We start from the raw sequence: 14,789 nt of genomic DNA on the forward strand, positions 1-14,789 counted from the left end.
TTAGAAACATCCCCATTTAGTAAATAGACCTGTCCAAACAGCTGATCAGGTCAATGCAGTTTAATTTCCAGCGTTGGTTCCATCCACGACTTTCTGAGATCAGCTGTGATGATTTGATGATTTAACATGACTGAGGAAGACTGTGCCGAGTGTGTGGACGTGGTTGTTGTTGGCGGGGGTCTGTCCGGGCTGAGTTCTGCTTATCATCTGTCTAAACGGGACAGTTCGTGCAGAATTCTGGTTCTAGAAGCAAAAGGTGAAGTGGAATAATAATATATAACGTTAATATATAGTTGTAACACGAAACCACGTGTATATACGGCCGGTTCTGGTCATGATCATAGTCTGACGTCTGCAAAATGTTCATTGCTAGCTATCCCTGTAGCTTCCTTACAACACCGATCAGACAAAACGAGCGCCGGCGTTGGGAGGGCCGTACAAAGATTATGTGTACGTGCCCCTCCCCCTTATTAAATGCACGTAACTGTTATAACGTTAACTTAACGTTATATCTCTTTTGGTAGCCAATGTTTGTTAGTAAACCCGAAATCAGGATTGTATGACAGTTTAGGAGCTAAGGGACGTTTTCTAGATCAAATTTGAAGTATTTGTTTTATATTAGATAAATGAATAAATAGATAGATGAAAATATTAAAATTGCAACTATTTGTTTTATATTAACGTTAGATAAATAAATAAATAGATAGATGGATGAAAATATTAAAATTACAACTTGTCTTAAAACAGATCCCCATATTCCTATTGTTTCTGGTATACATGCCCTTACTAGTAAGCATTTTTAAGCAAGATTCAAACCAGTGTTCTTTGAACCCACTGCTAAAGTCCAACTGATGCATCTCTAGATATTGTTGCGGCAGTGGTGTTTGTGTTATATCACTCACTCACTCACTATCCGGTTTAACGTCTTCTTTTCACCATCATCTGGGGGTTTGACGTGTTTACAAGATGTGACAATATTGGGTAAAAGACAAAAGTGCCTCAGAATCTCAATGGCCCAACATCGGGACCCATTAGGAATTTGAACACAGAACCGATCTAGATCACGAAATCATCTACCCTATCTACAATGCCACAAGAAATGTGACCCAGGCTAAGAAATGTGACGTTATTTTTTGGTCTGATTCAGACATCTTGATATTAATGATGGTCAGAAGAGTTGGCTTCACCCTGAACAGACTTGTGATCTTTTCTCTTGTTCACCCCCTGACACAGGTCGTGTTGGAGGTCGCACCGAGACCGTACCACTACAGGGCGCAGGGGGGCAGGATGTGTGGGACTTGGGTGGGATGTGGGTGGGAAGGTAAGCATGTATTTATACAAGTAAGATTATTTATAAACTCATATGTCAACAAATCAAATATATCTTGCAGGGATTATCATAATGAGGATTGTATTGGATAATAATCCAAAGTCATGTTTAATTACTGCAAGACTTATTTGCTCTCTAGAAGGTTTGTTTGGACTTCAACTTCAACTGGTCTTTTTTGGGTTTGTTATAAAGTTTACATACCGTAATCACCAGTATTACATGTATTCTAAAATGAATTGGCTTGAAGAATTTTAAGTGTATCAAATCTCCTGCAGTTGTTTGTTAGTTGAATTCATGTTTTTTGTTAGTTGAGGCCCTAACAATACAAATTCTTGTCACAAATCAGTAGCAACACTATAGTAGATATAAATTCAATTAATTTTGCGGTAGAAGGAAAGTAGTTTCTCGCGGTATTTTAAGTTCACTTTTGAAACAATTCAGAAGTACAATACACATATACAGTATACATATGCAGTTATACATTGGAAACACATATTTGTGGTATGGTGGAGAGGACGCCACAAAAACCACAATAAATAAAACCATTGCAGATATTTCAAGACTTACAATTTGCAACTTGCTTCATTCATTAAAAATGCATTTATCACGTTGTCTGGAGATGAACCATTGCTATTCACTTCTTTATAGAACCCAGCTTCATATCCTGCAGCTACTGCAGGAGCTTGGCCTGCAGACTTATCCGCAGTACACCAGCGGCCACGCAGTCATGCAGCTGGGCTCGGCCAGGGTCGCCAAGTATCGCTCTGACTCCGGCATTCCCAACCTGCCGCTACACAGTCTGATTGACCTGCAGTTGTTCATATGGAAGGTTAAGTACATTATGCTGATGATGTTTTACTTAGTACATGTATTAGAACAGGTTTTGGGGTTCGTGTTGCGTCATGTCAGAGAGTTCAGCTCAGAACCAAATGGTCTTGGGTTCGAATCCTGTCATGTCAGTATGATGTCACTGATCTTGTATGTGCCTTTGGGAAAGGCACTTTACATTGACCTTTCTCACTTCACAAATTTATTGAGTATCTTAGCTTCGGTTAGGGATGTCCCTCGGATTATGTAAAATGGAGGTTCCATGTTTTGGGAGAGCCACACCCCAGGCACACTTAAGAACCCACTGCAGCTTTCGACTACTTGAGTAGGGACAAACCCCGGTGTGCGATGGTCCAAATCCTTTTTTCTGGAGTTGGTAATTCACTACAAATCACTCGGATGGAGGCATGGCGAAACTCGTATCAGCCACACTGTAAGTATGACAGCTCTATGTGTGTAACAGCACAGGTGACCTCTCTGTAAGGATAACAGCTGTGGTACAGTACAGATAACCCTGTGGTACGTCTGTGATTCAGGTGGAGCGTATGCGGAAGCTGGTTCCACCTGGTGACCCCGGCAGGTGTCCACATGCCCGTGAGTGGGACAGCATGACTGTGGAGACCTTCAAACAGAAAAACCTCTGGACTCAGGGTACTAAACACTTTTCTCTTAACCCTAGTCCTGCTGAGCCCGACAATAGTCAGTTTCCACATGCTTGCTCTGTATGCTAGCCCTGACAATTGTTGCACCTGCGTGATTGTTGTAAAGCAAAGTAACTACAAATGAGCAATATTAAACTAGTACCCTTTTTTAATGTATTTGTTTGGAAGAATCATATTTGCTTTTGAGTGACTACTGTACTGTAGGTGACTGCAACAATTTGACGGAATGTCATGATCACTGACAGTAGTGTGATGCCAGGTGATAGACAACCAAAGCAATATTAGGGCCAAAAAAATGGAAATAAAAAAAAATATTGAAATCTCTATAATGGTAGTGTCATTTACTAACACTGTATTTGCGTAATAACTTCACACTTTGAGCATTTTAAAACCATGTAAAAACGAGCCGTATACAATGATCCGCTTAGTTTCACAAGCCTACAAATACCTTGGGATGATTTAGAGTGAGTTCTCGCATTACAACGACATCATATTTTTGCATCGCTATACATGGTGATAATGTTGTTGGAACTAATCATGCATAGAAAGGACTAAATAGATCGACTTTCAATGTCCAAGTTTCAGGTCCTAATATTGCTTGGAATTCCTTTAACAGTTGTACGCTGTTTGTGAGCTCAAGTTACAGGATTGTGTATGTGTCCTCCAGCTGCTAAAGACTCCGTAGATGTTGCCTGCTCGATCGTCTATGGTGTAGATGCCAGTAGAATCTCCCTCCTGTACTACCTGTACTACACCAGCTGTGCCGGTGGCCTGTTTCCCCTGATAGAGACAACCAAAGGTGCTGGGCAAGAGTTGAAAATCAAGGTACTGGTAATATTATTTGAACAGAAAGACTCTTTGTACAACATTTATTCAACCAACTTTTCGGTGACCATCTGTCTCCTTCCTCAGGGCAATTCTGACTGGTTCACATTGCACTGCAGCATAGGTGTCGCTGCTTATAGATGCGTTTTCAAACGCAAAGTATTTAGTACAGTCATATATATGCACTGTTACAGGGAACGGTATCTACAATGTGGTCCCAAATGTACAGGAGTGTAATATACAGTTACGGTATTACATAATTGTGACGTAAAAAACAGTGCAGCAATTATCATCTACTTCTTGGGGATGCGGTCCCAAATGTGATTAAGTCTAGATTTGCATTTTGTTTGAATCATCTCGCAAAAGACTTGCACAAGTAGTACACAAAAATTTATTGTTACACCAATACAGGTTTGACAGGCAGGTAGAATTATAGTAACACCCTCCAGATTGATTTTGGACTAAATATTGCACTTTGGACAAATGTTTGTAGCCCTTTACAGCTTATACTTACAAAGTTGATATTTTGTGAAAAGCTTCCATGCCACTTAACGGATCACAATAACCCCCAGCGGGGGTCGTCACGCGTCATTGAAAAATAAAAAAATCTTCAGATTTTTCCATAAAATCTTCAGATTCTATGGAAAGTCTGAAGATTTTTTCAATGAATCTGTTGTTGTAGTAAGTTAAACATAACACGAAATAGATGACTTCAGTGTTGAATGTACATGTGTATTGTAGGGAGGAGCTCAGCAGGTGTGTGAGATGATGGTAGAGAAGGTTGGCAGACAGAATGTGTGGTTGAACCAGCCGGTCACACACATCACACAACGGGCCGACGGAGTCACCGTCACCACGGCAGGGGGCAGGACAGTTCAGGCACAGAGAGTCATCTGCAGTATCCCTCCACATTTAGCAGGTAACGTATACTTATTGATGTATTTATTTATCATTGTGTTACATTTAATTTATTTACTTTTATTGAAGTGTATTAGAAATGGGATGGTGAATATCTATGATTTTCTTTATAATTGAATTTCATTAAATTATTATATTTAATTATTAATTAGTTTTACGGTAACTGTAATTTCTAACACAAAAATTGGACTTACCCAAATTTTCGACTGTACAACACCAGTCTTTGTCAAGGAATGAGCAATCCACTGCTGAGATGATGTCACGTTATGCAGATGAGACACGTGAACAGTGGATCATAAGTTGCAGAAAGTACATAGTGTTATAAACTTTAAGACCTTCTTAACACTCACAGATACATCCGTGCTACAGAAAAATACCTGTATGCCATGCCCGGTTTTATACGGGATAGGGTATTCCCCAGATGAAAACAGCATTGCATGCGTGTTGTGCACGAAACCCAGAAGCTATACATGTAGTAGAGCCAGGCTGTTTTGCGGGTTACGGGTCGGAGGCCTGCTTTCAAATGAAAACCCTGAAAGCATTTATTGGGCTGAAACTCTGGCAGCTTAAGGGTTAAGAATGTCTTGAACACCTTGATGTCTGACGTGTGCATGCGTAGGGAATTTTCCGTAATTTGTAACAAAAGAATTTCAACATATGTTAACATGCTTCCCTGTTTTGTATTCTATGTACTAGGTAGGATAGCATACTCTCCCCCTCTGCCCATGGAGAGAGATCATCTGACACAGAACATGCCAGTTGGACACACCATCAAGTATGTGGTGACATACAGGAGAGTAAGTATACACTAGATGTACTTGTTGATACTGTAAATGCAGAAATGTTTGCGATGGATTTATGTTCGTGTTTTTCACTGTGAACTCTTCAGGGCAAACTTAAAACCACTGCGAAACTTTTTGCCCACCTATGACTGTAGCACTTATATTGTTTCAAACGCGAACTTAAAACCACTGCGAACACTCTATTTTCTCCCTACCGAGAAATAAGAACCACTTAAACCAGTATGTATCACTGAAATATTGCAACGTAACCTTAAAACTTTGTATTTCCTGTAGGCGTTCTGGAGAGAGAAGGATTTTAACGGTGCCGTGGTCGCCTATGACAGGACGTCTGATGAAGATGGGTGTGACACAGGACCAATACAGATAGCCTATGACAACACCTCGTCAAACGGGAACCCTGCCCTGGTGGCCTTCATGTGTGCCAACTACGCCAAACAGTGGGCCAGCAGAAGTGTAAGTGTACGGTAGAGGTGGGATTATCACTATCAGTCAAACCGTATTGAAGACATTTTTTACTTCATTTTTGGACAGACAAGGACGACGTGGCACTGCACTCAACTTTTTCATAACTTATTTCAACAGTGCCTAATGAACAGAGAACAATATACCAATTTCTACACCTGGGTGGAGTGAGGGAAGTTGTGTTAAGTGCTTTTCTCAAGGGCACAACATTGGTGGTGTCAGGGGATTCGAACCCGGAACCACTGGGTTCTGGGCTGAACACCCTGCCGTTTTGCCACATGACCCCACTGTAGGAGTAACTGTAAATTCCGATCCTTTATTTTTGCAGGTACTTAACTTCGTGGTAGGAGGGGAAATGAGACCGTCACTGTTTCCAGTTAACTTTAAGCACATTGAAGTAGCCGTTTGGCACCCAATTGCCTATTGATTGCAGAGTTAGGCAGCAGGGAGAAGGTTAAAGTCAATGTAGTGACACAGTGGAAATGATTTCGTAGTAGCCTAGTGGCAATATCCTGTACATTTCATAGGTAACTGGTTCAATTGAGTATTAGAAAATTTTTTAAATGGTACATGTACAGACTGATTTCTCTGCTATTAACACTCAGTAATTATGGGAAAGATTAACTGTTATGGATGGACACATTCCGTGGATCCCGGGGCCCGAGTTTGATCCTATAGAGTCAACTACAGCTCAGACATGTTGGATTACATTTGTCATTTCGGATGGTGACGTAACACCGGCGGCCCCATGTTTGAGGGAGCTTCGGGCATAGGCCTGAAGCGTAAGACCTCTGCATGTAAAAGAACCCAACACCCTTATTGAGAAAAGTCGGGGTTACCCGGTGTGCTAAAACATGAGCCATAGCAAAGGACTACCATGGACTATAGCTTCTTGAAAAGCATCATGCTTCAACCTTTTTGTGATATCATATTTGCTCACACAGCTGTGTGGCCCAAGGGCTAAAAATCAGTGCCAGGCACATCCATCTACTCCATATGGTGTGGTAATTATCAACCTACATATGAGTATGATGTGACTCAAACTGTTATCATTAATGATTATGATATTTTCTCTCTTTGCAGGCAGACCAAAGGAAAGCAGCTGTTCTGAGGAAATTTGCTGAATACTTTGGGGAGGAGGCTAAGGATCCTTTGGACTTTGCTGAAAAGGTACATTCGTCAAATGTACACACAAATGTAGAATTCAATGACTCACACTCTGATCGAGATCTCAGGTACATTTAGAATCAGCAATTCTGCTATATTGCAATCTCTACAAGGGAGGGGTTCCTCCAAAGGAGTGATAACACACTGGAATGATCTACTCTGACATATACATGTATCTGTAAATGAGTTAGATATTTACTAGATAAAGACAACTGAATTTGAATCAAGGTTGAACTGTAATTGCCAACACAAAAAATGGACTACCCAAATTTTCAACTGACCAACTCCAGTTCTCCTCAAGGAATGAAGAAAATTTTGTGTTGGCAATTACAGTGTAACCTTAATTCAGAATGATCTACCAACACAGATGAAAGGCAACCAAAGCAATATAAGGGCCCAAAAATATAGATAAAGAAAATGCTGAAATTTTATGGTAATGACATTTACTTACACTGTTTAGCACATTTGTGTGATAACTTCGTACTTTGAGCATTCTAAAACCGCGCAAAAACGTACGATGATCTCCATAGTTTTGCGAGCCTACAAAACCCCGGCAAAGAATTTCAGAACAACAATGTCATATTTTTACATCATGGACGTCCTTATACATTGTGATAGTGTTGTTTGAACTAATCATAGATAGAAATGACTAAATAAATTGACTTTCAAAATCTGATTTTTGGGCCCTAATATTGCTTGCCTTCTTGAACTTTCAAGTAAAGACAGCTGATCAGAAGTAGTCATCCTAAGTCTACGATATTGAAAATGTACCTTAATGATCGGTTTTCTACGTCAGGATTGGGGAACGGAGCCCTACAATGGTGGCTGTCCAGTCAATATCATGGTGCCGGGGCTCATCTCCAGCTTCATCCCAGCACTCAGGAGACCGTGCGGCAGGTCAGGACACACAGGGCTTATTGTACTTTCATATTGCTATTGTTTTAAGCCAGTGTTAATTTTGTTTATTGATCTCGCACTTCACTCACTCACTCCCATAGCTTAGTCAGCCATTTCGCACTTAAAAGTAATAAATAAATGTCAATGAAATACAAATGAGAATATAAGTGCAGTGCAAGTAAGGGCCGTAAGCTATGTGCTGAAAAAAAATGTACAAGCCTCCCTTTATCAAATTATAACAATTCAAATAAATCAATTAAACAAACAAAAATTAAAGGAATTAGATGGGTAATAGATGAATAAATGAAACAATATACTGTGAACACAGTACAATAAAGAAATGATCATAACTTGGTTGATCATACATGGATTTTTATTAAATGTGGAGCTAAACAAGAAGTATAAAAGTGAAATATATTATATAAGATGTAACATTTATCTTAAAATTAGATTTTCTTCTTGAATGCCCAACTTGCAAATTGAATGCCCAATGGTCTGTTTTACCCAGAATCCACTGGGCAGGGACAGAGACAGCCTCACTTTGGTGTGGCTTCATGAACGGTGCAGTGCAGTCTGGGATACGTGCGGCAGTCGAGGTCCTCTCCGCCACAAGCCCCCAGCTATTGACGGAGGATGACCGGCAGGAGTTAGTCGCCGTGCCGCAGAAAGTAGAAACTCCAGCAAAAGAAGCACACAGGAAAAAGAGTAAAAAAGTTGCCTCGGTTTTGGTAGGAGCAGGACTTGTTGTTGGAACATCTCTGGCTGTTTATTACTACATCAAGGCATGATGAGATTGTTCTGGGTTACTAAAAATATTAGTCGAAGATTTTCATAAGAATATTTATGAATTATATAAAATTAGTTAAATGTAAAGTTTGTGACTTATGAGGTGCTTCATAGGAGCCAACCAATTTTGTACCACCTATGAATTTTTGTAATTATGAAGTGACCTTCTTGATTTCAGGGTTACATTTAACGTTAACAAATTTTTGATATCCACATGCATGTGGTACAGTGATCTAAATGTATATTGTCCCTTGAGCATTGATAGACAATGAGCTGGTGACTGTACAACATGTATTTTGTGTACCAGCGCCAGTAGGCTATGTTGATGTCAAACTCATTATTTCAGTCATTTTAGTCTACATGTACCTTCTCTTCCAGACCACATATGGAAGCATTGCCCAAATATGGAAAGGGGTGGCCAGTATTGTATGTACTAATGTCAAGGAGGCAAAACCCTCATTATGTGAAATGTCCAATGTACGTAATCTAATTTCAATAATTAGCCTATTAATACATCAAAAATATGTATGTTATTTTGATGCCACATGGAAATGATAAAAGTGCAATTTTGATTTTTGTTATCAATATGGCTATATATGTGCATGTAATGTCGATGTTTATCATTGAAATAGATCTCAGCTTTGAAGAAAGTTAGATCGCAGATTGCAGCAATTTTACAATATTTTGTGACCGGTTAGTTGAAGCTGTTTTGTTCCAAGTACACTTTGATTAGTGTCTTAAAGTAACTCCAACTAATCTCAGTCTCTCTCAGGGAAATCTTTAAGACTACAGAGTCCATTTCAAGCCACTTTGTGATATTTCAGATTGTATTTGAATGTGTAATATTTTAACATTATTATGCATAATGAATATTCCTCAATAGCCTTAATATTTGCTAATGTCAACTACTGAAATGAAGCAGTATTAATCCTCAAGGTATGCACATTTCAGATAGCCAGGTGTTCAATGCATTTTTAGAAGACCTTAAAAAGTGTGTTTTAAATGTGTCAGAAAGTTATATGTCTGTTTCCAAAAGCTAAATGTAATTTGTATGCTGCTGCATTTGAGGCCAACTGCGGATGTAATATTGTGGTTGTATATGCTACAAAGTATTTGATATTTTGCGATATCTATGAAATGATAACCTACTGAATATGAAGACTAGTCCTTTGCTAATTGTCTAGTACACAGATGCAAATAAACCATTAATTTTGACAAATTTACCAGTGATCTTATTTAGTTTCTTAGTGTGAGAAGCATGTTATGTATGACTTGTTATTATAAGAATGACACCCTCAGGGTACCGCAAAATTGATACGAGTGTGCAAACAAAGTTGGGCCCCAAAAAAGTTGCCTTCATTATGAAATATAAGTGGTCAGGATGATTTTACAATGGACTGCACTTACCGAACGCTAAATTCTCGGAAGACTTTGGAAGACTTTTTGTCAGGGCTCGAAATACATTTTATTACAATCAATATGTTAAACCAAGGAGATTATATCGATTAAACCTTGTTCAGTGTGTTCTATTTATTTATTTATTTATCAATCTTTAGGGTAGTCCCTTCAGTTAGCATGGTAACTGATTTCCAAGGGAGCCCTACGTAACATGACAAATCATAACAAATCAGGATACAACAGAAAAACAGTGTGTTCTTGGTACACATATATGATATATTTGGTCAACCTTGCAATTAGGAACTTCAAGGTACAGTAGAAGCCACTTAATTGCACCTCGGATAAACGCACCTTCCGTTTAATTGCACCAAATCCCAAAATCCCAAACCGGTTCCCATTCACTGCATTGTTAGTGACTCCGCATAACTGCACCGCGCATTGTCACCAATTTCGGATAACTGCACCAATTTTTTTCCAAAATCCTCGACAAGTTAACTAAAAAGGTGCGCTAAAAATCGGCAAACGCGGTACAAATGAGCCGATACCTGCCGGTGTAAAGGCACAATACCGCCATTATGTTTAAAACTATTTTTGAGTAACAAAAGAAGGCGGTCTCCATTGACAGTCACGTTGATAGGAATCGTATGGGAGGTCCCGGGTGGGTCCAGGGCGTGTCGGTACCATCAAGAGACGCACGCCTACCAAAGGCGGCATTGCGCTTTGGCAGACACCATGCTGTACTCAATAAAGGGGTAGGGGGAAAACCCTGTATAGGTACCCGTACCCGTATACCTGTATAGGTATACCGGTATACCCCATTTGGGGCCCCAACAAGCCAGGAAACACGCTATGACGGCCGCCATATGGGGCACCCAGAACGGCTGTTTTTTTACGGTCTCCACATTGATATACAGTTAGACACAAACAGTTGACTATACTCGGTCAGAAAATAGCTGAACAATCATATTTTACGATCTTTTGATTTCTATGAAGGACGGAGGTTTGGAATATACGGAATTTGCGAAGTTGCTTAGTTTGTACGGAGCGGCTGTCAGAACGTGCGAGCACCGATCTCGGAGACCTTTCAAGTAAACCCGTTCTGAAACCTACAGCAAACGCCTCACGCTAAAGACAGAGACCGAGCAATGCATTTTCAGACAAATCACGCCGAATGGCCGTAATCTTTGTGTCGCAATAAGTGGTTACTTTCTGTCTAAGCGGCTAATTCGCACATGTGCCATGGCAGACCTTCCGTGCATCGAGAACGGCATTTCCTGTAGGTTTTACGCAGGTTTACTGGCAGCTCCAGCCAAACAGATCATGAGTATTGCATCTGAAGATAATGAAGAGCGGGAAGATTGATAGTTTTGGTGTTTTTTCTATTTCTTTTCAGAGCGGGTTTTAGTTGAAAAGTCTCCGAGATCGGTGCTCGCACGTTCCACAGTGCTCGGGGAGGTCGGATATAAGAGTAATATCAAGCCAAAACACCCTTCGTTAGTCGCCACGGCTAGTCGTATTGGTAACGGAATAGTACCAGATTTCTGTCGGTTTTTCACTGCAGCTTTTACCGATGTTGAACCCGATACAGATCCAGAAATCAGACCAAATCAATGGAGTTCGCCCGTTACTTTCCCGATAGCCTTCGTATATATTACCGACGAATGTCGGGCATGTGTCGGTTTTCACGCAAGAGGTCACTCGCGGTCATGATGTGTGTCAGGTCCCGATTATTACGATATTGTAGCAATATCTCGTCGGACGAGTTAAACCTTTTTTTTCCATTGTTTTCTAATTACCGTAAATTTTCCTTGATGTATTTTCGTCAAAAGGCAAACCAGGTCATTGTATGATTACTGTGTTGGTAGATAATTTTGTTTGGGGTCCTTTTTTAAAAACTCCACCGCTATTGTTATTCGTGGATAGCTGACCGCCACATTATGCTGTATATAGCTAGATCTCATGTATTCCATATTCGTCTTTTCAGATTCGTGACAACCGGCGTGCTAGTTATACCGGCCGTGCTTGAGGATGGGGACGGACTTTCCGGACAGATCGATTCATCTTAATGAAAAGACATTTGTTCATTAATTTATTCCTTTTGTTCCCGTTCAGTTTGCTTTCGTATTGATTTGTTTCGGTGTTGGTTTTTTCCAACTGTTTGTTTCATGTCACTAACACTAACACCTGACGTTCCCAGGAACTAACAAGTTCGGAAAGCTAACAGGAACTCACATTAAATTTTCACGGATTATATTTTATTAACAAAATAACAGTAATCAAAGCATTGAACTTGAAGCTGGTCCACAGGAGTTCGAGCATCGAGACGGATTAACCACCATCGGCTGCATTTTTCCGGACCACGGTAATTTGATACGCAGTATGTTAACAAGAGAAGAAATACTGAAATAATATGATAATGTAAATTGCTGAAAGAAATCAGGAAATACAATCAAACTACGAAATGAAAGTTGCAAACATTAAAAGAGATAACGAACTTTGTCGATGCAGCTCAGTTGTCCAGCATCCGAAACTTTTGTCTTGCCCGTATACATTTCTTGTCACCGACGGCAAACGAAGGACTACTGAGAAACGAATGACTACTGAGAAGAAACGTATTGCCTTAATTTAGTACTCCTAGATGGTAACCAGGGTGTTATGATGGTTATATCAATAAGGTTTTTTCAAACATTGCATTACTTTAACTGAATCTCGCACTGGATAAGCGCCTTTATTTGTAACGTTCAAAAACATGCTGCGACTTGACTAGTGACTATGGACTGACTATGGGATTCGGAATTATATTGTCAATTTATTTTCATTTAACGAATATGATTATGGAATATTGAAATATTCCTCCCAGTCTTACTGGTGATTCTTGCCACAGTTAAACCAATTGCAAGCACTAAGTAGCGCAAAAATCAGCGCATATTTCCGCGCAAAGTGCAGCGATTTGGGCCATTAGAAGTTGACGGCTCCACGAAAAATTAAAAAAGAACGTTTGTTCACAAACTGTTGGGATGTTTTCTAGTTTCAATAAAAATGCATCGTAGAAGTGCAAGGACAACACCCAGAGACCGTAGGCCTTCATCAAGGAAGCAGATAGAGGTGGATGTAAAAAAAAAATTAAGAATAACAAAACATCAAACATGGTAATATAAACATAACATCATAAAAGATAAAAATAAATTAAAGACATGTTGACTGTAACAGTGAAAAATAAAACATAGAAATGAATCGATGGGCTCGAACCTGTAAATCTTGCCTGGTTAGGATTGATGGACAACAACACTACCAGGTGAGCTATCAGCGCTATTCAAATTACGCTCGTTAGATCGTGTATATGATATGCGCACTTATCGTCTGTTAAATAAAATCGCGTCAATTGTTCATATTATCACTTTGTTAGCGAACGACGACCAGCTGATATTTATTAATGAAACGAAATGTGTGACATGTTAAAATAGAATTGAACAAAACAAACAGAAACACGTAACGTTCGACCGTAGAACAATGCAAGTATAGTCATTACGGACTGCAGCTGTGGAACCCCACGTGATGGGCCGTTTGTATTAAAGTGGTTTGAAGGTATTGTTACCTCGCCGCAATATTTAGCTCACCGCGATACGCCGCTTGCGTTTGCGAACAAATGGCTGCCGTACGGCGCCGCGAGCTGTAGGTTCGATTCCGGGTTTGTACTTCCGCGTCCTTTAAATGAATTTCCTTGGTTATTGAGAACTTATCGATGTTTCCTCGTTTATAATATCTTAACTATGCTTCCCATACTTGCCGAATACAGAATTCTACAGAAATATCGTTCCTTTTAATATCTTTTTTTTGCCGGTTGCAATAAAAGCTTTATTGACAAAACAAACAGTACAGCGAGTTCGGCACGTTCTACTACAAACTACGTACAAACTAAGTCTTTTAACCAAGCAATAAAAGTTAACATCCGTAAATATCAAATATGGTGCTGGAGAACAGCTGATCGATTATCGTCTGAAGTTTCCTTTTTATTAAGCTGCGTGCCGCGACGATCATGTGCTTGTCTCTCGGCTGTCAATCATGCAGTGTCCATGGTAACCAGTACCGCGGCTACCCGTCAATCAACGCCGTTGCCATAGTTTCATCCAAGCCGGGGAGTCCCCTCGCCGTGTTTGTTACTTCTTGCCTTGACGACCGGCATCGGAAGTCTGTGGGAAAAAGAAACGACGTATTACCGACAAATTTGTCGGGAAACATGGGTTTCTTATCAGGAATTTCGAGACCATCGAAAAATCACCGTGTGTATGTCGGGAAATGTACATCGACCGATGCAACACCGATGGTGCTCCGACCAGCCTATTAAAAATCCGGAGGACAACTGTTAACGTTTCCCGATACATTCCCAGAGAATTGTGACTATGTGTTCCCGACATGTTTCCAGTGTATACCCGAGCACTGTGTACGAACTTCGCAAATTCCATATTTTACAAACCTCCATCCTTCATAGAAATCAAAAGATCGTAAAATATGATTGTTCAGCTTTTTTCTGACCGAGTATAGTCAACTGTTTGTGTCTTCTATCAATGTGGAGACCGTAAAAAAACAGCCGTTCTGGGTGCCCCATATGGCGGCCGTCATAGCGTGTTTCCTGGCTTGTTGGGGCCCCAAATGGGGTATACCGGTATACCCATACGGGTACCTATACGGGTACGGGTACCTATACAGGGTTTT

At 40.1% G+C, this 14,789-nt stretch overlaps 1 protein-coding gene across 1 annotated transcript; it reads left to right on the forward strand.

Moving 5' to 3' along the window:
• Nucleotides 1-40: 40 nt before the first annotated feature.
• On the forward strand, nucleotides 41-9,901 carry LOC136440298 (probable flavin-containing monoamine oxidase A). Its single transcript, XM_066436249.1, has 11 exons — nucleotides 41-256; nucleotides 1,234-1,321; nucleotides 1,979-2,159; nucleotides 2,695-2,809; nucleotides 3,488-3,645; nucleotides 4,387-4,564; nucleotides 5,260-5,360; nucleotides 5,640-5,819; nucleotides 6,912-6,998; nucleotides 7,792-7,892; nucleotides 8,401-9,901. The coding sequence occupies exons 1-11, from the start codon at nucleotides 127-129 to the stop codon at nucleotides 8,678-8,680; spliced, it is 1,599 nt and encodes a 532-aa protein (XP_066292346.1). The 5' UTR covers nucleotides 41-126; the 3' UTR covers nucleotides 8,681-9,901.
• The last annotated feature ends 4,888 nt before the right edge of the window (nucleotides 9,902-14,789 follow it).

The sequence above is a fragment of the Branchiostoma lanceolatum genome, chromosome 8, assembly GCF_035083965.1.
Source record: "Branchiostoma lanceolatum isolate klBraLanc5 chromosome 8, klBraLanc5.hap2, whole genome shotgun sequence".
Classification (NCBI taxonomy): domain Eukaryota; kingdom Metazoa; phylum Chordata; class Leptocardii; order Amphioxiformes; family Branchiostomatidae; genus Branchiostoma; species Branchiostoma lanceolatum.

Excerpts from the sequence above, each read along its gene's own strand:
- LOC136440298 (XM_066436249.1), top strand. The coding sequence starts at position 127 with ATGACTGAGGAAGACTGTGCCGAGTGTGTGGACGTGGTTGTTGTTGGC. Across the intron at positions 257-1,233 it reads TCTGGTTCTAGAAGCAAAAG|GTCGTGTTGGAGGTCGCACC; the intron begins GTGAAGTGGAAT and ends CCCCTGACACAG. Across the intron at positions 4,565-5,259 it reads TATCCCTCCACATTTAGCAG|GTAGGATAGCATACTCTCCC; the intron begins GTAACGTATACT and ends TCTATGTACTAG.